The sequence below is a fragment of the Colossoma macropomum genome, unplaced genomic scaffold (assembly GCF_904425465.1).
Source record: "Colossoma macropomum unplaced genomic scaffold, Colossoma_macropomum, whole genome shotgun sequence".
In the NCBI taxonomy this organism is placed as follows: Eukaryota; Metazoa; Chordata; class Actinopteri; order Characiformes; family Serrasalmidae; genus Colossoma; species Colossoma macropomum.
This window is the reverse complement of record NW_023494803.1, coordinates 34,229,829-34,256,635: the sequence shown is the minus strand read 5'-3', so window position 1 is coordinate 34,256,635 and position 26,807 is coordinate 34,229,829. Positions and strand designations below refer to the sequence as shown.

Here is a 26,807-nt window from a genome sequence, read left to right as displayed (position 1 = left end):
ATAAAATACATTTTAGGCCAAAATCTCAGTACTATCATAAAACAATGTCTGAGGCATCGGGCCACATATTCATGATGCTTTCATCTAATAACTTTCTGTGAGGTAGCTTTTTAGCATTGAACTCTTCAATCATCTGTTTCCTGTCAGCACCACTGTGAACTATTCTGACTCAGTAAGTTTCTCTAGAAAGCAGCATTTAACATCAAAGCATTCTGAATGACTTTACAGCTTAATCATTTATCTATGTGGAAATTTAGAAAAATGGATGGAATTCCACTTTAATTAAAATACACTAGACTGATTAGCAAGAAAGATAGAAAGAAGCAAGAAGAAAGTTTGAAAAAGAGAAAAATCCCAGCCTTTGAGATTTATAACAGATACTTTGAAGATCTAAATTGTAATGTAACAAGTATTGTAATTGAGTTTCAGCAATACTTGAGTAAAGTACAAATTTTCCCAAATATACTTATATATTGCTGCTCTCGGGACAAAACCTTATCTCTTTTTGTGGTGTTTTTCAGTTTTTGATATAATTTGAACATAACTGTTGCCCTTTACATTATGTATACATTTCATGATGAATGAACCAAAAGCAATGGCCCAAAATGATGTGGACAAAAGTCTGGTTCCATTGACTTACATTGAAAACAAGTTTTTCCTTTTCCTGTAAAGTTGCCATTTTGGAGATGTTACAACAACAGGGATACATATATATACACATGGTGATGCTCAGGGGTTGCCATCTCCTCTCAGACTGTAGGGAGTCATCTTCCAGTGACAGTCAGAAACTCTATGACCCCCTCTTTCAATTGGTATGTGATTGGTTCCTAGCTGCCTCACGGTTATAAAAATATGGCACTTTGAAGTCGGATGAATCGTTTTGAATCACCCTGCATAAAGTGACAAAGTTCAGTCACTTCATTTCCCTCACATGGCTGTTAGATAAAGGAGCAGAGAAAGTTTGAACATCTTTTGACTTCTTTGTAACAAGGTATGCATTGTGGAACATAAATTATATTGTGGAACATAAAATATTGTTTAAGTTTCTCAGGTATCTACATTTTTGTTCTTTTACTAACTGAATCAAGCACAAATCTGACTTAGCAAACCACTTATTTCTCTGAATAAGTAAACACATTTTCATACATGAAGAAATAGAATCAAAATAAAGTACAACAGCAGTTTTGTTTTCTGAAAGCTGACCCTGTAGAGCACCTGTAGTGGTGTTTGTGTTTGAGGTGGGAAGGTTTAGATTGGTAGTGAAGTGGAGAAGTGCCCCCTCAGCTGATCTTTTCAGGTGTTTCTCAGCAGAAACGCCCACACGTGTGCTCTCACAGACAATTCACAATCGGCTGCGTTCACCAGCCTGCCTTTTCTTGTTGTTTTATGTGTAACGCTGGTGTCATTATCTGCCTCCACCTTCCCATCCCCTCTTTTCTTTCTCTCTCTCTCTCTCCACCTATGTTTTTGCTCCAATTCATAACCTTTCTTTTCCTCTCATCTCTCCCACTGTCTCTTTCAATATTTATTCCCAGTATTGCGTGACCTTGCTTTGTCTCTGCCCTGTTCTGTTTCTGCTCATACACTTTCATTTTTTCTCTTCTCTTTGTGTGCGGCTCCATCTCTCTGTCTGTGTGGTCGGCTGAAGGTTTAGGATCTGTAAAGGCAAAGTCCTTACCAGCACTTGCAGATGGCCTGGATGAGCTTTCAGATGTTAAGACAGGTACTGTAGCGGGTTGCAGTGGAGATGGCCGCGACTGATGACAACAGTGTGCAATTAGGACCAATAACACTGTTCACTGAAATCTGAAAAATGTTAAGCTATGCTTGCATGGCAGCTGAAGTATTAATGTTTGAGGATTGCTTCTGCTGTCTTTTGGATTTATGTTTTCATATTAAAGGGCTCATATCCTATTTTACTTGTTCTTCCTCTGAGGTTTATCAAAAACAGTCATCATTCATTTTTCACAAGACCATTTTTCAACTTCTCTTTATCTTTTAGAATTAAATAGCCTTTTTGTTCTTGTGCTTCTAGGACTGTGCAAAAGCTTTAGATACCTAAGAAAATGATATTGAATTAAAAATTATATTTTGTAAAGAAACTAATATCAATAACATTAATATAGTATGACTTTATGTATGTCAGTGTATTTGTTTAACCCTTTTCAAGTCTCTCCTTGTGGCAGTGTGATGGCTTTGGGTGTTGACACATCTAGAACTAAACTTTGTTCTTCAAACTAGCTCACAGGATATCAGATACTTTTTTGAAAACAATTTTTTACCATATTTATGTTTATTAGCATCTATTTTAATGATGTGTGGTGTTTTACAAGCAAACACACTTATTTCCACAATGAACAGTTTTAAATAATGTGCTTAGGTACCTAAGACTTTTACACAGGACTGTATGTAATTGACCTCTGTTCTGATTGGCTACACTGTATTGTGCCTGATTTAAAAACCAGCCCTGACTAAAACCCTCCTTATAACTTCAGCATGAATGGGGCTAAACTGCTGTATACTCTTCAGAAAAGATGGTTCTTCAAGGGTTCTTCGGGAAAGAAAGGGGTTCTATGTAGAACCACGAACACTCAAAAACCATTTGCATGCTTGAAGGGTTCTAAATAGAAACCTTTTTGGAAAGGACTCTATATAGCATCGGATGGGATTCTTCTGTTGTTACAAGCTTGACATTTTGGTACTATATAGAACCATTTTCAAAAAGACTCTATGTAGAACCCTATGCAACACATTATCCATCAATCTGGAGAAACACTTTATGATGCAAAAAAATCTTTAAGCATGCAAATGGTTCTTTGAGTGTTCACTGTTCTACATAGAACCACTGTCTTTACCAGAGAACCCTTTGTCACCATTTGTAACCATTTGTCTTTAAGAGTGTAGACTGAATAGGTGGATGTATGTAAATCGTTTGTTTTTTTGTAACATCATAAAACAATGAATTCACAACAGGCTGTTTTTGTAGCTTAAACCCTTAAGCGGTTCTTCAAGGGTTCTTTAGTAAAGGTAATGGTAGTATATAGAACCATAGCAAGTGAAAGAACTATCTGAATGCATAAATAGTTCTTTGCACAGTTAAATGGTTTTTCTCTATGATGGAAAACATGTTGTATATGGTTCTTTTAAGAACCTTTAAAAATAGGTCTCTATCAAAAAAAAAGTTCTGTTGTTGTTACAATCATAGAACCTTTTTTGGTACTATATAGAAACCCTTTCCTTAAAAAGATGGTTCTTTTAAGGGTTCTTTAGTAAACAAAATTGTTCTATATAGAACCATGAACACTCAAAGAACCCTTTCATGATTAAAGAGTTCTTTGCATCATGAAAGAGTTATTTAGTTTGATGGAGAATGTGCTGTAGACAGTTCTATATAGAACCTTTCTGAAAATGGTTCTATATAGCACCAACTATTACGTGCCAACGAACCCTTTTGGTACTATATAGAACCCTTTTTTGCTAGGGGGTATAACACAAAAACATTTGAATGAATATTCACACACATTTTCTAAGCCTCTTATCCTTCTGGGTCACGGCTTGAGCCTATCCCAGCGGTCATTGGGCGGATGGCAGGAAACACCCTGGACAGGTCATTTGAATGAAAATTTATTTATTTATTTATTTTTGCATGGTTAAATGGTTCTTTTCCATTATGGTAACCATTAAAATGGTTCTATATAGAACCAAAAGGGTTCTGCTATTGTTACAATCGTAGAACCTTATTTTGGTATTATATATGTGCCTTTTTGCTAACTGTTTATTATTAAAACAGCAAGGAAATGAGTTTTTTCCATGCTATGGGCCCTTTAAAGAAGACCTCAGTAATCTGAAATGAAGAGTGTAGGAATAACTGCAGTTGCCTGTCTGTTAATGTAGACTAACTATAAGCGCACTGCATGTGTGACCCCTGCTACTGTTTTCCCTCACACATTCTTTGACATTACTTTACCAGCCTTTCTGAGCCTTTTTAAATTCTTGTTCATGTTGAAGGGTTTCTGACTTCATCTCAGTAAGTGAAAGGCATGCTTCACTGGATATCGACTGGGAGACAGGCCAGTCCAGAAACTTCTTTCTTCTCAACTCCTTGCTTGGCTTGGCAGTGCATTCTAGGTCATTGTCTCGCCGTGTTATTGAAAAAGCAAACTTATTTTCAACTAAATATTTAAACAGTATAATTATATCCGCCTCAGATATGATTCACAGATAAACATCTTTAGTTTCAACACCTGGTAAATTGAGTGAATTCAGTGACTTGAGCTGGCAATTAGGATTGATTTATGATGAAAGTGTGTCGGAATGATTCTGGGTCCACTCTGTAAATATTGTTATTGTCATTCTAATTCACACATGCACTGAAGTTTGATTGCATTGGCTCGTCTATATTTCATTGCTGCTGTGCTTCCTCAGCAGTGCCAACCTCGACCTAGTTCTTTGGATCCTCTCCGCTCCTCAACTATTCCATTAAGTCAGAAGTTGTTTATCATTATCTGATCTGTCATGTTTTTTTGTTTGTTTGGTTTGACACAATTCTATTCTGCAATTCTGTTTCTGCAAGCTACTGATGAAAGGAAGAGAGGTGATAAGAGATGGTCTTTTTAATTATTCTGCTGAAGGCTTGTGTGAATAGTAGATTGTTTCTGTGCTGTGGATGTAGAGATGATGACAGTTTAGAAGCTGTTTTTTCTTCTTCCTCTTCTTCTTCTATGAATTGTAATTTTCCTATCCTTGCGGTTTTCCTTGGTCAGCATGGCTAGAGTTGATTACTAAGAAAAGCAAAGTCTGTTGTTTTTTTTTCTTCCAGAATTATGCAGCTTGTTTGGTTTTGCGGTGCCCAAAATGTTGTGCTGTAGTTCTGACTTGAATTATTTTTTTTAATTCAATATTTTTTTTGTCCAATTTGTGTTTTTTTTTCATTATTTATTTATTTATTTATTTATATTACAGATAGCTCTCAAGTCTTTGGTTATGGATTGAGAAATGGTTGAAGCTTGATGATTGTGGTGGGCTCCTGATTAGATGTAGTTATTTGTGCAACAAACAGCCAATTTTACATTTCAAGCTACTTTTCAGGTACAATCCAACTGCCTGAGCACAGAAAGCATTTTCATTTAAAAATAGTAATGGCATTACTCTCTAAAACTCACAGAGTTTCTTAAGTATGGTGGCGCTTGAAGAAGCAGTTACCTGTGTGCCAGTTGTACAGCTCAAAACATTAAAACAATAAAAAAATGAGAAAAAGTTTGATTTTATTATATTGACTGTTGGCTGTGGATTCCCGAGCTAATGACACAGTACATTCACTTAAGACAGGTTAAATGAAATAAGGTAAATGTTTTCTACTTTTTTTCTGGAGTAAAGGCACTGCGTAAATCGAGTAGCCACTCCCATTGGTCATAAACATTACAGATGTCCTGTGGTAAACTTGTATTAACCCTCCTCACCATAGAAAACTTATCATGTCTGAATGAGCAATGCAGGTAGCAAAATCATCAATGAGTCTGTATGTGAAAATTGAGTGGAAATTATGGTCATATGATTACAAGAATTTATAATGTAATGCATTACACTTTTTTGTTACAGGAAAAAGTTGTCACACACACTGGCACCCACTAGGGTTAAACAAAGGTGGGGTCAGGGGGGCAAAAAAAAATTTTGAATTTACATCCTAATCCAGCATCAGATGTATAATTTGGGGGAGGAATGTGGACATCAGAGTGGGAATTGTGGGTGAAAATATGTACATTTTTAATAATTTATTTTGTTTTTTATTATCATACACTTTTGTAATGATGTTGTTTGTTATAAGTCATACAGTGACAGCAGTTACCGGTATCGCCTTACAAAGATCTGTTTTGTGATATTACATGCTTATATGCCCTCCTTCAAGTTTAGAATGCTAGGATGCCTCAAACTGGCTATCAGCAATGCCACCAAATGAGCCACACTCTTCTACCGCTTCTCTTACTGTAGCCTGTGTGTAATTGGGTTACCAGCTATTCAGCACTAGAATCAATGTACATTCATAAGATTATTCGTTTTCATTTTCAAACAGTTTTTCTGCAGCAGCAGTACATTTAGAAAGTAGCCCAAACAAAAACATACCCAGCGACAATTTCCACCTAGCCAGGTATGTCCTGTGAATTTGGCATCCCTGCATGATGGGGAAAGAACTGTTCTTTGCAGTTTCACTTCCATGGCTTTTCTCAAGCTTTGTGCTAGGATTGAGGGGATGGTGCCCCCCTTTCTTTAGTTTTGGGGGTGCAACATCCCAATGCCCCCTCTGTTTTGGTGCCTGTGATCACGCTACTGTAACGCATTACTTCCCAGCACAAGTAATCAGCTGAAATACTAGGCATAGTATTTATTTATTTATTTATTTAATTATTTATTTACATACTAGCTGCATTTGTCAGAAAAACTGAATTTGGTAACCCTGCATGATGGGGAAAGAACCTGTGCGTGAAGCACACACGTATGGAAAACAGCACCGGTTTTCTGGTTGCTGTAGCAACCCTGGATGCTTAAAATCTCTCCTGTTAAATTTAACTATAGCAACCGTTTTAGACTGTTCTATGCAGTTTCACTAACATGGCTTTTCTCAAGCTTTGTGCTAGGATTGGGGCGACGGTGCCCCCCTTTTTTTATTCGGGGGGGGCAACATCCCAATGCCCCCTCTGTTTTGGTGCCTATGATCACGTTACTGTAAAGTATTACCCCCCAGCACAAGTGATCAGCTGAAATACTAGGCATAGTATTTATTTATTTATTTACTTACTCACTTACTTACTTACTTAGTAGCTGGATTTGTCAGAAAAACTGAATTTGGTAACCTTGCATGATGGGGAGAGAACCCATGAGTGAAACACACACGTATGGAAAACAGCACGGGTTTTTAGACTGTTCTTTGCAGTTTTACTAATATGGTTTTTCTCAAGCTTTGCACTAGGATTAGGCAGGTATTGTCCCCTTTTTTAGTTTTGGGGGGTCAACAACCCAGCACCCCCCCCCCCCACCGTATTTGACACCTATGATCACATTACTGACTTCTCAACTTGCATATCTCAGTCTAGCTCAATAAGCTGATGACCCAGATACCCTGCTAACTCACTGCAAGTAGCCGAGCGAGGCAGTGTGTCTTTGTATTCACACGGGAGAGACAATGTCAATTTGAGTGCCATTCTGCCAGATTGATTAAAAATTAACTGTTTATCTGAAGTCGTGATAAAGAATGCTCTCTTGATAGAATGAAGCAGAGCAGGCATCATCTCCAAAGGCAGGGCTGATAAAAAAGAAAGTCTATCAGTACTGATTAAAAAAACTTTCTGCTATTCTCCTTTCACCTCCGTTTTGCTATTAAAGCTTCCAAAAAAAACATGAAAACGTTTTTGACAGAATGGATCTTAACTTCAGTTTAGAATGACGTGCACCTTATTCTTCATGCCATAAATGTGCTGTAATTAACGTGCTGTACAAAGGCCATCAGAATCTCCTGGGGGTGGGGGGGGGGTCTACAGACTATATTTAGTTCATGAATTCTGAAAGGCATTTAATCAGGTGGGCTCAAACAGCTTTTCCTGACAAGCTTTCCTATGCAACACTGTGCTCCTTAAGACATGGCACATAGTTATGCATTAGCTTCTAACTTGTTTCATTAATGAACTCCTTGGTCCATGAAGGTCCCTGAATGTGAAGGCTTAATGAGACCCTGTCCCAAATGCGTTTTGGAGGGCTTAGAGCTCTGGCCTGCCTCCCCCTTCTGAGCTGGATCGGGCTCTTTTAAGTGGTGTAGATGAGGGGTTTAGGTCCCTTTTTTTAGATGTCTACCCAGGCCTGCCAAGGCACACACACACTTTTCTATCATTCTGCTCCATTAACTTTTGGCAGAAGCACAAACACAGACTTTGAAGTTCACTTAATGCATTGTATGAGAAATGTGACCTGACATTAATTTTTTTCCCTTGGCTTTTTCCTGTCTGATCTGCCTGTATAGAAAGATGAAAGAGATGGGGAAAAATATAATAAAGTTAATTTGTTGAATGCACATTGAATGCATTGAGTGTAATGGCATTAGGTTATTGTCTTTTGTTACAGTGGAACATGAATTTTGTAGCAGAATGAGTGCAGAATCGATTTTATACTCTAAATTTGGGCCGCTGCTTCTGGGTTGGTGCCATCTGTTCTGCTTTTCTCTTTTTATTAGTCTAAATGAGGGACAAATATGTTCCAACTCTCCCTTGATGCCAAATGTCTGCATGGCCACGAGAGGGAGATGATGTCGAAGGGCTGTAAACCCATATGTTTATGGCTTCACATTAGCCTGCAAAACTCAAAACACTGAAAGGTGTGGAAGGTAACAGATTTGCTTGTGTGTGAGTTTCTATCTGTGAATGCTGCTGTTTTTGTGATGTTTGTTGATACTGGCTGTTCACATGCTGCTCCTAAATGGATTTCTGAAGTAACTGAGGATTTGCGAGCAGACTATACCTGTTCTTTGGTGAGGAGGGAGGGATACGTGGTGGTGGTCACTCTGTTACACACCTACCTTATTGGTCCACCTGCTCTTGTGTTGGGGGCTGACCATTGAAGAATGGGGTAAAAGGGGGCTAACAAAGTATGCAGAGAAACAGAACTGCGGTCTGTAATTGTAGTGCACCTATATTGTCAGTGGAGCTGATAAAATGCGTAAAGTGTAGAAACGAGGTGAACATAATGAAGTGGCTGATTGGTTCAAGTCTGTTATTATATTAATAAATATACACAGAAATCTTTGGCGTCCATATGCCTGCAAGATATGCATGCACACAAAAAGGAGTTGGAATTCGAGTTGTTTTCCATAATGGCTGCCTACTGCATTCAGCAACACAGTGAACTTTTGTTAATTTTATAGCTCACACAGGTATGGCTGAGCGGGTTGAGAGACGTTTTGGGGATGTATTTACAGAAGAGATTTGGGTGACTATTGACTTCTAGTATGTGTTAGCCACATTAGCCCCGCAGCTCCAGTGCTAAACTAATCATGCAACAGCCTTGCCCAGGCAGCATTTGGACACCCAACCTGTCTTGGCTGATCGACTGCATCTGGGATAAGAGGAAAATGTAATGTGAAATGTGTAAATTTGTCTTTTTTGCAGAACCATTGCTTTAACTTAGCTCCAGTTCGAAACTAAATACACAAAATTTGGACACCAAACATGCTTTGGGCGACTAAATCTGGAATAATGGGAAAACTGTGTTAATTAGGTTTTTGACCAAACCATATTTTTAACCTTAGGCTCTAGTTGTACATCAGTCATGCCAGTGGCCACTTAGTACTTTGCTCCACACCTCATTTGAACCATAACTTCTAACCCAAGGATGCCACTCTTTCTTTAATGGTTTCCTCTGTCCTTTCCAGGTGGTCTCTCACGGAGCTGTTCCACATCCTCCTCCTCTCTGGACTCCAGACAGACTCCTGGCCGACGCCCTCCACTCCCCCTTCCTCGACAGAGGCGCCCCCTCCGGCCACGGCAGGAGCGGACGCCCCCCAGCACCCGATCTACTCCTCCGCCAGTCCTCCGCTCCCTCAGCGGCACCCCACAGTCTGGTACAGTCCTGCCAGTGCTTATCTCCCCCTCCCAAAACATGTTTCCAGTTGTGTTATGCAACACAGATAAGGGGTACATACATTTCCCACTGTATATCTGCAGCAGTGCAAATAGTCGCAAGTAAATTTGTGACTTAAGCACTTATCCCACTCAGCCCACACGAGTGGCGCAGACGGATCCGATGATAATTGCTGCTGCCACTGTGATTATGGCATTATTGATGATTTTAAAGCAGTGTTTGTAGATAATGGAGCCGTGGCTGACACGGATGCTTTCTGACGTTGGTTGAGTGATTATTATTGCCATAACAACATGTTTGTAGCGGAGAAAGGATATTATGACAGTGTGACAGATGAAGATTGGCTCTCCTTTGCCTCAGGGGTAGCACGCAGCAGGACTCCCTCAGCCAGCAGCTCAGTGTGTGAGGTTGCAGAGGTGCGTCTGGGCGAGCGTGTCCTCGTGGTGGGACAGAGGACAGGAGTGGTCCGATTCTATGGCAAGACCAGCTTTGCCCCAGGTATGGTTCACTCAGTGGCTCTTCACATTTTTCTTCAACACTGACTGAATTACACTCATAGTTATCAGTCTTAGAGTGGGATTTGAAAGCTGTCAGTCTGCCAAGCTCTCTGTTAGACATAGACGATGTACGTTATGTTAGACATAGACAGTAGACATTGTAAGAAGATCTGTGCTGCTTCTGAAAGTATTGAGTCTCTAACCCCAGATTTATGTCCTGCTCTGAACACGAAGGACACGAAATCATACATTGTGCTTTGGGATTATATTTGGCAATATCAAGTAAGATGCTTAGACGGTTTGGAAAGGGAGTCTATCCCATGTTTAAATCATGGTGCTTATATAGACATGCAGGCTGCCCATGTCATCTTCACATCTGGCACAGGTTGGTGCTATTTTTACTCGTTTTTCTTTTCCTGGACTGGAAGCACTTATGAGTGAAGCTTTTATTCTTTCAGAAACATAGCCTCCACACAGCATACTAACAGCCCTACTGTGAGCATCTGAAGGAGCTAAACAATGTCTCAGAAAATATCACTTTAAGTGCCATTTTATAAGGTGTATTTAAACAGCAGGGCAGGATTTTTGCAGGGGTTCTGGTATGCTAAATACTGGACTACATATCTGGATTGCATTTCATATGCTGATGGATGCTAAACATAATCCACCAGCAACAGTGTGTGTGTGTGTGTTGGTGTGTGTGTGTGTGTGTATCATATATATATATATATATATTGCTGCTGTTGGAAGAAAATCTTGTATCTCCATTTTTGTCATTTTTCAGTTTTTGTCATAATTTGAAAATGCCTGTTGGCAAATTTCAACAACATGTAAATTTCATGATGAATGGACCAAAAGGAACAACTCAAAATGACTTGGAAACCGTCTGGTTCCATTGACTTACATTAAAAGTAGAGTAAGTTTTTTCCTTCTCCTGTAAAGTTACCATTTTGGAGATGCAAGGTTTTGTTCCGACAACAGCGATATATACATATATATATATATATGTGTGTGTGTGTGTGGTGTGTGTGTGTGTGTGTGTGTGTGTAGTATTTATTCAAAGTTTTCAAATCTTCTTCTTCTTTTTCTTCTTTCTTTTTTTCTTTCTTTCATTTTCAAGGTAAAAATGTAAAGCTCTAGAGTGTGACAGCTCACTCTTCATATAAACTCCTGTCCTTATCTGAGGTCAGACTTGAAAGTTTTTGCATTAGCAGAGCAGAGTGATGGAAGAAGTGCCCGGCTCGCCTTAGTCTGTAGAAAAGTGGATTTTCTGCCTTAGCCTGTTAGAGCATACTGTGTGGAAAAATGTGTCCTGATTTTTTTTTTCCTTTGACAACAATAAGGAGCCAACCTGCATGTCTGTCTGCACTACAGTTGTCATTCCTTTTGCCTGCGCATTTACTGAGTAGGAGACTCAACCTACTATATTATTATTATGATTTTTATTCGTAAGCTGTGGGCGTGGCTTATTCTAACTTGTAAACAGTATTGTTCTTTATTGACAGCTATCAAAAACCCAAAGCTCTACCAAAAGCTGCAGCAGGGTTTCATTATTGCTTCTGTGTCAAAACTCTTGTTTAATGTAGCAATAAGGCAGTGATTTAAGATTTTGCCAGTTTCTTGGTCGTGTTGGTGTATTATGTCAGGTGTATATTTGTGCATGTGCACTCCACAGGCTTTTGGCTGGGGATTGAGCTGGATAAGCCCAGTGGGAAGAATGATGGCTCTGTTGGAGGAGTGAAGTATTTCAGCTGCCCCCCCAAACACGGAGTATTCGCCCCACCCTCGCGCGTACAGCGGTAAGTGGGCACATGCTCATATACCTGCATACCTGCTCATACATTTGTGTCTCATATGATTTAAAATATGTTACTAGTGAGAAAATATAGTAGTTTTTGTTGGTGGATATGCTTGCATTGTGAGCAGACTTCTATTTTCTCTAAAAAATAGAAGGATAATGTCGGAGGTAATGTAGTTTTCTGTCATTGAATATGTTTAAGTACAGCAGGAGTGATTCAGTATGATGACAGTATTAATAGAGGACAGTTTGAATTATCGAAGAAGGATTTTTCCAGGACATAAAACATTTTTGCAAATGTTGCCTCAATTTTTTTCCTCAAGGGTCAGTGAGCTATTCTTCATCTAGACTTGTATAGACTTCATCTTTAGATTGCATCTGTGACATTTAGACAAGAATGATTCAAGTCAAATGACCCAAATGAAGTGCTTAAAATAGGCTGTCTCAGGAAAATGTAACTAATATGTGGTGGATAAGGTTGACTTTATGCAACTGAAATATCATTTCAGTTATGGCCCTAGTGTTCATGTACTAAGTGTTATCTAGGGAGCCATCCTTAGCTTTATTTTTAATTGAACAGCAGTAGTAAATCGACCAATTTTAAACATATTTTAAAGCTGTTTTTATTGCATTTGTCATATTAACATTCTGTGAAATACAGTACTGTGCAAAAAGAAAAAGACCAAACAAATCAGCTATTAATTACAAGTTATTCATTTGTCATCATCAAAAAAGAAGGAAACACATATTTAACAGAAAAGCTTACACAAAAGCTTTAACAACTAAATCTAAAATCGGATCTTTCAGTATTAAATTTGTCCACTCTTGTGCATCTACTGCCTCTCTAACTCTGCCATCCTTCCTGTAGTAAAACCAGCCACTTACAGCTGCGTCCTCCGAACAAAAGCTGTTCCCAAAGGAAGGAGTCACTGCCTTTATGTTCCCCTTCAGTTAAACGGTACTTAAAGCTTTCATCTTTAAGAGAGTGCAGAAAATCAAGCTCCACTCTCTCCCCTGTCTGAAAGGTTGCGTAGCCGTCAAGAAGCCTCACTGAGAAAAGGAAATAGACAAAAAAGAAGAAAATTGCACTGGAGCACTGAAACTGGACATTAAAGATGTGGATAAGGTTTTATGGACTAACGAGTCTGAAATTTAATTGGGATTAGAAAATGCAACCAACTTCTAAGAATGAACTATATGAAATATATTTTCTGCTTTTTCACCTGATGCTGTACTAAATGGCCGTTTTGACTGGAAATTAATTAAATGAAGGATAGTCTCAGATTTTTTGCATAGTATATACGCTATATACTGCTTCACCTGCTGAACATTGAAAGTCTTGATAAGACTGCAACGAATTATTTTCAATGATTTCTTTGACCCCATACTTGAATAATCATGCAACCCCAGCAATTGATGTGATGTATTGCTCAAAAATGAGGCGTGTAGGGTGTAAACAGACACCAAGCAGCTATTAGTAATTCACACAGTATTTATGTGGAACGTCCCACTTCATTTGATGCTAATGGCTGTGTAGACTGTATAGAGTGTTCTGCATATTTTTCTGTCACTGATATTCCTTCAGAGAAAGAGTTTTTTCTTTTAAGTCAGGCTGATTTGTTTTACAGAGTGTGTGTTGGAGCGCTCAAATGCTTCAGACTTTAGGCTCAGGGAGACGTAGCTGTAGATTTACGCTACCATTCTGGTTCAGCCTCCCACTGAGACTTTTTGGCGACTTAATATTGTACAGCATATACTGACAGTGCTTTATATGTGGAGATGCTGGTAGCTAATTATTTGATAATTAGTTGATGACCAGAGGTTTGGCAATTCAACTGCATCCTTGCTGTTTGATTGATTATAATTGATTATAGCAGTGCTTATCGTTTCTGGTCCTGGAGTAGCAGTGCCCTGCTCATTTTAGAGCTTCTCCCTGCTCCCAACACACCTGATACAGCTAATGAACTAATTAAAAAGCCCTTCCTAAGGTGAACTGAGAGTGTTAGAGCAGGGAAAAACACTGCAACATGACAGCGTATGGAATCTGGTATGGAGCAGGGTTCAAGTAAAGTATTACTGGAAATTCAGTAGAGCCTGAAGTGTGTTGTTTTATCATCCATATTTTGTGCTGTGTGAACTACTGTGTAAGTAGTTATTCCAGTCATGTTTATTCAGTGTATTTTTTAAAAATAATTCTGAATCGTACCAAAATAATCAAGTGAAGACAGTTTGTGGTAAAAAATGAAATTTCATGATGCATCAGATTGTTTCCTAAAAATCAGTTTGAATTGTTGTGAGGACCTGACATGGTCTCGAATTTTTAATTGATGATTAATTGCCATGTAAACAATTGCAATTAACAGTTTAATTATCCTTTTTTCATTGTGTGCAACTATGAAGTACAAACCTAAAGTGGCCAAATTTGTTGATTAGCTATCTGGCTTCCTGGCTGTCATTGCTTAGTTTACTTAGTAGCTCCGCTCTGTCAATACCTAGTAGTCGCTTTCTAAAGGTGTTATTAACAAACATCAAATAAACAAACATTACTCACCGCCGCCCTCTAATGGTGTTATCAACAAAAATCAAATAAACAAACATTACTCACCGCTGCCCTCTAAAGGTGTTATAAACAAACATCAAATAAACAAACATTATTCACCGCCGCCCTCTAAAGTTGTTATTAACAAACATCAAATAAACAAACATTACTCACCGCCGCCCTCTAAAGGTGTTATCAACAAAAATCAAATAAACAAAAGTTACTCACTGCCGCCCTCTAAAGCCGTTACTAATAAACATCAAATAAACAAACATTACTCACCGCTGCCCTCTGACCATGTTATAGCACTATTCAGGAGTTTTTACTAGTTTTGCAAGACCCATGACATTTGTCAGTAAATTGTTTTCATGTAGAATAAATGCAAATAAAATGAGAAGAAAAAATTGTTTATATTTACCACTATTTTACTGTCAACATTACATATAAAAACTCATTTTGACTGGTAAATACTATGGCTGAATTTGTGCTGTAGACATTGTGACCCCTGGTTCCTATCACAACCATTTTGTAAAGAAAATCATAAAGTTACTCTAGACTGAGGTTTTTCATATCAATCCAGTCTGAATGACTTTGTTTACCTCTTAACAATTGATTAGCAATGTGTTTCTGTAAAAGTCATGTAATTCCCTTTAATGTATGATTGTGAAAGGTAGCAACATGGAAAAATAATTGCGATCATGTGATTATGTAATTGTGAGAGGCATAGTCAGGATGGAGGTATACAGCTCTAATCCATACCCTTCCGTGCCTTTTTATTTCTTGTCCTTTCAGTTTGCCTTTTTTCATGTTTTTCTTTGCTTCTCTTTGATGGTGGTTGCCCTCTACCCTTCATGCCTCTCCTGCTACCCTTATCTCTCTCTTCAGCTCCATCACTCGGCTTGTTTACGCCCCTCATCCTGCATAAAGTCTCCTCGTCTCCATCCACAAAGCCTGATCTCCATTCAGCACCACTCTCTTGCTTCTGTGCTTCTTCTTGCCGTAAGAGCCATCTCCAGCAGCCCTGAGTGATAAGCGCTGCATTGTCAGGAGCTCTGTGCTTTTTTTTTCCTAATTAACCCTCAGGGCAGCCAGAGAGACGGAACAGCCAGCTAAGCACAGCTAAACTAATGGAAAGCTCCGATATTGTGAGCGAAAACGGAGATTGGGAAAGCAGCCACTTTCTTGCTCATTCACTGTTTTTCATCTTGTCAGAGACTGATCAGTACCCATTTAGCAAACTGGCTGCAGAGTTTTTTTTTCTTTTTCTTCCCTTTTGCAAACAAGATGGGACAGATTTAGTGTTTTCTCTCCTTCCCTGTGTTCTACACAGTTATTAACCTTAGTGAAGCTAAGTGACTGTCGCTTACATATGTAGCTTTGTACACAGCCAGGCAGCTTGTTATGTGAAGTGGGATGTATTCTCTCCTCATGTTCTTCTTGAAAGATTTTGCAAATAATATTTCAATAGTAAATCTATGATCATTTTGCATGCATATGGCTATTTCTAAGAAGGTGTGATCACTTCAGTGTCAGCAGAGCATTATTCAAATTTCTCATGATTGACATGGTAATGTATTTGCATGTACATATACAGTAAAGCTAATTTTAGATAGCTCTGTCTTCAAAGCAAAATCATTGAACTTGATAAATTTTATCTATTTTTTTTTCCATAGTTATGCTAAACCCTTGTCTGGTGTTTGTTTTTGTTACTCAGCGGTCTGGTGAACCCACCCCATTATTGTAATATAAAAATCAATACAGCCATAACAATTTATGTAAAAATACCAGATGTTTAAAATATCATAAGTGGTCAGCGTCGGGTTCTCCTTTAGCAGCTGTAGCCAGTCAGCAGCCTGTCCATGTTGTCCACCCTCACACACACACACACACACACACACACACACATACAAAAACTTACACATACACTAACAGCAGGAAAACAGAGTGAAGCAGCACAGCACCTCCATATTTTTATTCCCCGCAGGTTCACCCCAACACCACATGTGTAGTATAAATGTGTAAGGTGTGAACAGTGTGAAGGCACTGAAATGTGCTATTTTACAAGTTCTTCACAGAAAATGAATCTGCAGTTGAAATGAAATAATAAATCGCATCATTTTTTTATTTTGGTAAACGTTGAAAATGGGTCCCACAGACCCCAACAACACACAAGGGTTAAAAATAATAAAGATAAAATGTTAATAGTGGCCTGGCTACTGGCAGGTGCAGACATTGCAGTATTGATCCCTGGCGTAGGCCCAGAAGTTTTATAGCAGTGCATTCCAAGTTGGTGCTCTTAAATAAATGTCACTGAATTCTTGCCGGACACTATTGTGTGTATAATGTGCTGCAGAAGATATAGCACCCTGTGGCTGTATGTTTATAAAACACTGCAGTATCTTCTGTAGTTATTAAATCTGGACATTCCTGTTCCTTCCAGGATCCATGGATCTGTAGACTGCCTGTCAGAACTGACCTCCTCCCGGCACAATCACACCTTCAGCGGTGAGCTGCTTTTGGTAGCCTGTCTGCTTTTCTCGTCAGTGTAATCTCGTGGTTTGAAAGATAATTTACAAAAATTACAGTGTATTTTCATTCTTCTGTTGTCCAGGAATCCGTCGTAGTTTTAGCACCTCTTCAGCCATTGCCACACAGCGAGAGCCAAATCGAAAGAATCAAGCTAACCGGTAAGAAATAAATAACAGTGTCCACAAACCCTTCATTAAATTCACTAAAATGTGAACATAGAGTCTTAAAAAAAAGTCTTAGGCAGCCAAGAAAAGTGTTTACATTTATTTATCTCAGCTGTAATTAGTGTCTTTACAGTAAAACAAGTTATTGATATGTTATTGATATATGTAACAGCAGCACACCTGATTTAATTTAATGAAGGACTGATTAACCCAGTTAGGTATTAAATGGAAACTGTAAATACTGAGCTTCCTTGAGGAGAGATTTGGAAATAAAACATAGAACTTTATTTTGTTTATTTGTTTGTGTTTATTCTAATAAAAGCACATGGCCCAGATAAATGGCTTTACATTTCATTTTCTCTGATGTTTGTATAGCACTGTGTATTATTGCTGTCGCGATTTAAAAACTCCAAGAACTTTTTACATTGTGTTTAAAAATTATGATCAACAGGTGAATAGAAACCTTCTCTCCTTCTCCTGTTAAGTTTTGTTTCTCCACAGTGGCAGGTTATCATTATCATGTTTGCATGTTCTACAGATTATAGTAGAAAGCACATCGGTTCAAATGCACAGGTAAGGCCAGGTAGATACAGCAGAGTCCAAAAGTCTGAGACTGCGAAATCTGTGATTAAGGAAAAGTTATAACAAGTAAAATGAAAGATAAAAAGAAAAATGAAAAGAAAATGAAAGATAAAAAGAAAAAAATGTTCAGGATTTTGCACTATTTCTAAGTTACTACTCAAATTTAAGCAAATTGGTGACATTAAACATGTTCAGGCCTTTGTGTAAAAAGATCAGATTTTTTTTACTCTTGTCTGTTCCAGTGAAGCTCGTGTTCAGATGACTCTCAGGTGGATTCGATCTACTGATCAGAGGCTTTTGCTTTAACTTATGGAGTCCATGCCAGCTTGCAATATACTGTCATTAAAGCAAAAGGGGGACAAATCTAATACTACAACATTCTGAAATTCATGTATATTTCAGTAATTCTACTGTTCACTCAGATTGTTATGCTGATATTATGATTTGTCATGAAGAACTTTGGGGGTTAACACTTTTTATGAATGTCACATTTTAAAGCATCTATAAACACATTCATAACATGTTATAATGCATTCATAAGGCATTATAAACATGACTATAAATATTTATAAAAATGCATTATACTTTATAGCCATGCTTATTATGCATTATGAAATGTTAACATAATACATTATAAGTACTGATCATAACAAATTATAAGAGCTCATAAGTCGTATTTGTCCGCGTGAAGCATGCTGTACTAAAGCCTCCAGTGTTAAGAGTGAGGCTTCAAGTTGAAGTATTTACTGAAGGATTTACTGAAACACTAAAACATTCACAATAAAGCACATTACAGGCTTCAAATGTCAGAGTTTAAACTAGGGCTGCCATCAGTGTTTTACTCAATGTGGGAAAGATAATGTACACCACCGTTAGCTTGGTATTTGTCTTTACTTTACACTCTCCAAGCTGGGACTGACTTCTTTGGCACTGACAGTATAACATGTTATTAACACTATTTATAATACATTATATTAACAGTTCATAATGCACAATAAACATGGCTATAAAGTGTAATTCAGTGTAATTCTTTTTTAAAAATATTTATAACCATGTTTATAATGCCTTATGAATACATTATAACATGTTATAAATGTGTTTATAGATGCTTACAAATGTGACATTCATACAAAGTGTTACCGAACTTTGTATTAAATAAGAAGGGAATGCAAAATAAAAGCGTTTTTAATAGTGGTCTCAGACTTTTGGACCCCATAATTGATTAATAGACAGCTCGATGGTCATATGCAAAAGTTTTGGCTCCCTGGGCAAATGATGTTTTGTTGATTTTTTTCTAAATGAAACACCGAAATTCAACAAAACATATAGTTCAGACTTTTGCCTATGACTGGATAGATAGATAGATAGATAGATAGATAGATAGATAGATAGATAGATAGATACAGAGAGAGAAAGAGAGAGATAGATAGAATATTTTTATATGTCCCTTTGTCATAATCCAGTCTAATCACACATATATTTAATATTTAATAAAACTGCTTGCTTTGAAAAACTGGCAAATGGAAATAAAACACAAGGTTAAGCGAATAAATAAGCGCCTCTGTTTTTAATCAGGATCTTGCTGTTGTTTTCTTGTTTTGTCCTGCTTGTCGTGTGTTTGATTCCGCAGCAGTCAGTCATCTGGTGTGCGTCGGCGCTGGAGCACATTGAGTTCTGGCTGGGGTTCGCTCAGCTCGGCTGGAGCATCTCCTCGAGGGCCGAGCAGCGTGGGAGGGACCACCAGCTCCTCGGGCTCGGATGGCGCTGTCAGACTGCACCTGGGCATGCAAGTCCTGCTCAGCAGTGCCAATGAGATGGGCACCATCCGCTACCTTGGCACTGCTGACTTTGCCCCTGGCCTGTGGCTGGGCCTGGAGCTGCGCAGTGCAAAGGGGAAGAACGATGGCTCTGTTGGCTCCCGGCGTTACTTCAGCTGCCGGCCTGGCCATGGCGTCCTGGTGCGACCGAGCAGAATCACCTACCGCGGAATCAATGGAGCCAAGCTGGTGGATGAAAGCAGCTGAGACATTGAGATCCTCCAAAAGAGTGGCTTTCCTCTCTCTGCGCCCATCTGTCTCTCACTAGATCACGCTCTTTTTCTTCTTATAGCAAACAAGCAGCTAGCTGGCATGGACGGACAGCAGCACTGAAGGAGAGACAATGGACAATACATGTGCCAAAGCGCATGATGAAGGACTTTAGAAGCACAAAGGACAGGGTCATTAGTCTGCACTGGAGTTTGTGTAATGAGGTTTGTTTTTTGTTTTGTGTTTACCATGAAAGTGAGGTGACCTGCTGGAATGAAATTGAACGTCAAGTTATTTAGTGAGTGAATGTGAAATTTGTGTTTTTTTCTAAGCTGAGGGTTCAGGGGTTCATTTTGGTTTAGGTTCTGATAGTTCGACAAATAGCAGTAGCAATTTCTAAGCACTTTAACAAAATCGATGCGGTTTCAGACAATGACTTTTGTTAAACAGAACTGGCTTTTTACTTTGGCTTATAAGTTTGACTCTTAAACAGGATCAGTTCCTGCAGAAAGTTCCTAAAGATTTCTGAAGATGACGAATATTGATATTGCGCAGCTTCTTTATCTGCTTTATGATGGTGTGTAGCACTTTTAGATTAAAACTGTTTTCTTTCATCTTGCTGAGAGTGAGGGCAAAATATCATTACATATAATAGCACTTTAATACTTCTACAATTCAACCCCTCAAGTTTTCTCTGAATCTAAATTTAGCATCATAGTTTCACAGCAAAACAGTAATGACTGTAGCCTCTTTAGGGTTTTGGCTCTGGCCTGGTTCATTTCTTTGTAGTGAAAATCTCTATAGAAAGAGAGACTAATAGAGCCATTCTATCAAAGCTGTTAACATGTCAGAATCATTTAACTCATTAACTCATTAACTCACACTTCTACTTTCTGTCTGGAGGGTGGTGTGTGGCACAAGAAAGAGGACTGCATAATGAAAAAAAAAGCCTAATATTTGTAGGTGCCCATGCTTGGAAAGTGATGTGCTGTCTGTCTACTAGAGGGAACTTTGTCAGTGTTTTGAAAGGCAATGTTAAATAGCCCTGTTTAATTAAAAATGCCCAGTTTCATTGTTACAGATATAAATAATAATATCGATAAAAATAAGTCTATTTTTCCTGAAGCTGCATGTATTATTATACCATAATTTATGTACAAAAAGTATCATATAATTATATTTGGAATTTAGTGAATGGATTTCATTCCCTAGCTGAAGGAAAATCCAGGTTATTATCTCAGCAGGTAGAAGTTACAAACCTGTTGGCAGCAAGAAAGAAGAAAATGTTTTCTACCTAACAAAAAGTACTTCTTTTGCCAGTTGCGTGTTGCTATCCCATTGTACTTTTGCACTAAATGCGTCAAATTACTTGAATTATTTAAGAAATATTTAGTGGTTAGTGAGAAACTAGCGAACTTAGCGCAATTGACTCCCCCATGCTCCGCTCACAAATGCTTTCCTTCACTATTTTTTTTGATGAATATTGTGATTTAAATTGCATTTATTTTCAATACAGTAAGGTCTTGAATGCTGTATGTAGTACGCCAGACTGCCAGGTAATTGTGGTTATGCTGTCATGCACACAGCACAGGATGGTTGCTTATGATTTGGTCTAACTCATCTATAGGCAGTTCACAAGCTCTGTGTTATTAGGTTCAATTTCCCTACTTAAAACTTGTTGATAATAGGCTATAATTAAAACTTGCAACTCTTAAAATTTGCACTCATATTCTATTTCGACATAAAAGCGTTTAACCTGTCAGTGTCCACAAAAAAATGTAGCAATGTTTGCTTGGAGATGATACAAAATGTCTCCTGTTTAAATGCTGTGTTGCTGAGCTGTACTATGTTGTTGTAGCTAATGGAAACTACACAGAGTTAGAAATGAAAACTTACCATTGTGCTATTATTAGCAAATTATTATTATTATTGTTAGCAAAAAAACACCTTCATCTGATCTCCTCTGACTGCATGAGCTATAGATTGAATAGGACTTTGCCAGTGTTCAGTAAAGCTTTGAAACTTCACAGTAGTTGTTGCAAAAGAATGCATTTGTGGGTGGAGCGTAGATGTCAGTTCCAAGTATTAGCATCTGCTGGACTTCCACCGATTTTGCAAAGTTTCTGCATAATTAAAGGGTTAAGATGTAAACAAAATCGTTCTGAGGGATGTTAGATGTGAAATGCTCTTTCTGAGTCAGAACCAGACATCTGAAGAGTGAAATGCCTTTAAAATGTTTTTTAAAATACATTCATAGCAGAGAGGTACATACAGGGTGTTTTAAGGCAAAACAGTACCTTAAGAAAACTTTTAATCTTTTAAATGTTTAGTACTACAGTGTGTGTGTGTGTGTGTGTGTGTGTGTGTGTGTGTGTATATATATATATATATATATATACTCTTGAAAAAAGGTGCTGTAAGGGTTCTTTAGTTAAAAAAAATGGTTCTGTATAGGACCATGAACATTAAAAAAAAAAAACAAACTTTTGAATGATTAAAGCGTTCTCTGCATCATAAAAGGGTTCTTTAGACTGATGGCGAATGTGCTGTAGATGGCACCAAAAAGGGTTCTTCTATTGTTAGTGTCATGTGCACAATAGAAGAACCCTTTTTGGTGCTAAAAAGGCTTTATATAGCACATTCATGCACATTTCCATTATCCCAAAGAACTTTTCATGATGCAGAGAACCCTTTAATCATGCAAAGGATTCTTTGAGTGTTCATGGTTCTATACAGAACCGTTTTCTTTACTAAAGAACCCTTGAAGCACCATCTTCTTTAAGAGTGTAGGTAAAGGGCTACATTTGCTTTGTTGACATTGTGACCGCTGGTTTACAATTTCTCAACATCAACAGTTATGCAGAAATTATGACTTATCGGTGAAAGTCCCCTTTAGCTTACCACTAAAGTGATCCCAGCCTTCCCAGCCACCATCCTTTAGGAGATGAGAGATTTTGGATCTTATCATATCAGCCTGCTGAATCCTGTAACAGGCCTGTGAGTAAGTAGCTCTGTCACTCGCTTTCCTGCCATTAGTATTTACAACCAATCAGACTGCACTGCGCTCTATTCCAATGTGAAATGGGATGAAAAAGAGTTTCTGCTGCCTGGGATGGAGACCAGAGACTAAACTAAGCCCAAACAGAGACGGAAGAGGTCTTTCCCTTCAGGGCTGATCGTGCTCTGTATTCTGTAGTGTGGATGGTTCATTGTGTTCAGCAGAGTGTTTGATGTATAGTTTGTCTGGGTTTATATGAGCGACTGCTTTAGTTACAGAACTGAACTCTATGGTTAATTTACATGTAGTGAACAAAAGGGTTCTTGTCAAATATCCAACTGATAAAGATTCTAATAAAAAAAAATGATTTCAAATTCAATTGCATGTCTTAATTCCAGCACATAACGCATCAGTGGCTGCATGTATTAAGTTATACAAATATTTAAAGCAATAAGTACGGATTTCCGGGCTCCATTCCTTTGAGTGTAGCTTAAAGACTAAGCTGGTTAACTTGGCGTGTGCAGGGCTTTACAGTTTCTCAGAGCAAGTTCAAGGTCCTGCAGTGATTTGGTGAAACTTGTTGCTGTCAAAACATTTCCTGCTCATTCGGTAAGTTAGAACATTCATTATTTCACAATTCATTACTTTCTATGCTCCACTGTTCAAGAAGTAGATATATACGTAGATAAAATTATGAATAGAGCTGTAGAAGATTCTAAAATGACTAAGAAAGCTGTCTAACCTCAAGAATTTAGGTCTAATAAAACTATTCAAAAATGTCCAAAATTCATATTTTAAAAGCGGAGATCAAATCTCAACACATCTTGAACAAAAATGTACAAAAATTTTAAATATTTATAATTCAAAAACATTAACAATTCTTGAAATACTGAAAAAGACAAAATATTTTCACAATCTAAAAAATACCTTTTGATGAATAGATTGTAATATTTAAATGCATATTGTATACAATATTAATGTATCTAAAAATCACAAATTGTTAATACAGCAAGCGATTCTGAACTTTTGAGCGGAAGTGTACATGTGTCAGATGGTTTAGGAAGTATATGGATTAGTTAAACCCTTCTAATGTTTAATGTTTTGGAGCAAAACCAGTTATTAAATAGTGCTTTATTAGAGTTATTATTCTCTTTTTAGATCTCATTTTTGAAATTCAACTTACAGAGGATGAAAAGATACATGATACAGTTACAACATCTTTACAAGTGGTATCACTTCTGTACGGAAATCGACAAAGAAAATAAAAACCTATCTTCGTTATGCAACAGAGCTTTTCTCTTCACAGTAATCTGCTTAGCTCCTGCTTAGCGTAGTTTCTGCTGTGGCGCTGAGTCTTCACTGCTTTGTCTTTCGGATGGCGCATAAAACCTGGCTTCTGACTCCGGGTGATTAAAAAGTCCCAAGACATTTCTTGCACATCAGCAGCGCAGCCTCCTCGCCAAATTCCTTACTCTGACTCATCAATCACAGCCTCCGAAAAGACCCCCAACTCAAACTGGCACAAATGCTCTCCCTCACCATCTTGCTACCACATTGGAGGGGCTTTCTTCACGCCAGCCAGACTGGCGCTATGCGTCGGTGGTGGGTCATTACATGTAAAGTGCTTTGAGTAAACTTTGAGTCTAGAAAAGCACTGAACAAATGCACTCATTCATTAATATACTCATTCACTCAACCAGGACTGGTGTAAACAGCCTGCTTTGTAAAATCCTTCAGAATAATCACGTCAGTGTAAAGAAGTTATAAATGAATAAAATAATTGGACTTTTTTTTTTCTTCATATCAAAGCCACTTGTTAACAAAAACTTTTCCCAAGTAAACCCAAGAGAAAATATGTGAAGGCCATTCCTTTGTAAAATCTCTCTGCTAAGGACTGACTCTCTGCTACAAAATACCTTTATAAAACAATGCAAACCCGATACTGTATGTTGAAGCAGCAGATTAAAGGAACAGAATAAGAGCAAATGTGTTTTGAGAGATTGGACAGCAGGTCTGTGTAAACAGTAGTATAAGAAATTCTAATTAAATGATGTATGCCCCTGGTAAATATGCTTAAAATGAGCCATTTATTGAAGTAAACTGAAACCAAAGGACCAAAGAGCAATAATTAATTTCTCTGCAAATAGGGCTACGGCTCTTATATACACAAAAGCTTCATCCGGAAGCCACAGGTTAACTGAAAATAGATGGAATGAGAGGGATCAGTTCCTCAATTCCCCTTTGAGTTAAATACACAAATTTACACCTCTTTCACAAGAGTCGCACGCACACACACACACACACACACACACACACACACACACACACACACACTCACATACAGAAAAAAAAATCCTGCAGAATTCATACAGCAGTAAAAATCAGTCACAGACATGGCATTTTCCCTGACCAGTCATCCACCCCAACCCCCCCTCCCCCCGCCAAAATACTATGGCAACAGATGACTTTACCTTTCAGCCGCCTAAAATACCAGTCCGTTTGTTAAACACGAGCCATTAGCGATTCATTTAATTCATTAAATTTCAAGTCAGATGAAAACCGCCGTAGTTTAAAAGCCAACCGAGTCCACGAGTGAACAAAATGATGCATAATGAATGGAGCGGTTTGGCTTATGAAGCACACCCATTAATAATTTACACGGCTTCCAAATAATAAATTAACAAATGCATAAATAAACAAGCAGGCAAGCAAACATCAACAAACTCGTTTTTTTTTCACCTGTCTCTGAAAAAGAAAACAAAACAAAAAAAAAAGCTGAAATCCTGCAGTGCATTTTGCAGGTTAGGTTCTCATGAGGGACTCCAGGTGTCATCTTTAAAACTCGTAATGTGTTGCTTTCAATGTTGCAGTACCTCCTGCAGAATCCCAGAAGAAAATGGAGAGAAACAGTTCCGTTGTACTTCAAGGACACTGACATAATTTTACACTGTTAAACAGGCCCGTTCCATGGAAGGCAGACTGTTTGGGTGAGAATCTGTCCTGGGTAACACTTAAGAATTCACAACAGTCTACATGAGGACTGTAAAACACTTTTCCCTATGTTGCACATTCTTCGAACATGCCTTTTGAAACATTTCGTCATCGTATGTCGCCTGTGATGCAACTGTGGATTTTGTCACTAGACATAAGATGTCAAAAGATGTGGAAACATTGTAAAAAACATCTAGACTTCTGACCGCTCTGAGCAGAGCTCTTCATTACTGGTTAATGAACAACATTTGGATCCTTAAAAGGAAGTGACGTTTTTCAGTGTTGATATAAAATATTCCTGAACCCTGAAGATAAAGTGTCACGCTATCCAGTATTCAGAAATGACTCAGAACTTCAGTGGTCACCGTGAGTGGAAGGGTCAGTGCACCTTTTAAGCCTATTTTAAAGACATCTCTTTATTTTCAAATCAATCCTTTAATTAACTGAATAATCGTTCCATAATTGAAAAATAGCTCCAAGCTACAATTGCACCAAGCCTTAATGGCCAAATGCACATTCTTGTACCAAGCTTTCTTTTTACTTTGTTAAAAGCACATTAATGTTCTAAGGAAAAAAAAAAGCAAAATGAGAGACAATTTGTGACTCAAAAACAATCAATGACCACATCTGTCTAGTTTTGACTAAATGGCATAAAATATTTTATTTTAATAAATTGACCTTAAGGCCAGAAATCTAAAAGGTTTCTAAAAGGAGACTTTTATTTTGACATTTTGTTTAGTCACAAGTGATTCTATTCCACAGTTGTACAGGCTGAATAAAAGTTTCATAAAGGCACTTAAAAAAGGATTTGCAACACAGAAGAAAGTGTCATGAAATCTTCATATAAAGTGTTGTGAATGCCCTTTACACCTCCCTTCATCTAAAGCATTACCCAGTGCTGATAGCCTCTGATGAGGTCATTATGATATTAAAACAGTCAGGGTTCATCCCAGACGTCATTGAGAGGGAGGTGGAGAACATTGCCTTGGCTGAGAAGCATGGCGGTGAGCTGAGGTGGGATGGCACAGTGTTTTCTGGAGTGGGCACTGAGGGAGAGAGGG

At 38.1% G+C, this 26,807-nt stretch overlaps 1 protein-coding gene across 3 annotated transcripts in view; it reads left to right on the top strand.

The window, feature by feature from the left end:
- zgc:103755 (uncharacterized protein LOC449988 homolog) overlaps positions 1 to 20,725 on the top strand; it is a 62,908-nt gene extending 42,183 nt beyond the window's left edge. For 2 of the 3 annotated variants that reach the window (XM_036593144.1, XM_036593143.1), the window contains exons 10-15: positions 9,413 to 9,601; positions 9,982 to 10,119; positions 11,794 to 11,917; positions 16,896 to 16,960; positions 17,067 to 17,142; positions 19,361 to 20,725. In XM_036593144.1, the coding sequence (XP_036449037.1) occupies positions 9,413 to 9,601; positions 9,982 to 10,119; positions 11,794 to 11,917; positions 16,896 to 16,960; positions 17,067 to 17,142; positions 19,361 to 19,754 (986 nt within the window). In that variant the 3' untranslated portion in view covers positions 19,755 to 20,725. Of the gene's footprint in view, positions 1 to 1,648; positions 1,874 to 9,412; positions 9,602 to 9,981; positions 10,120 to 11,793; positions 11,918 to 16,895; positions 16,961 to 17,066; positions 17,143 to 19,360 lie in introns of those variants that run through there. The other variant, XM_036593145.1, reaches the window with a different exon arrangement.
- The last annotated feature ends 6,082 nt before the right edge of the window (positions 20,726 to 26,807 follow it).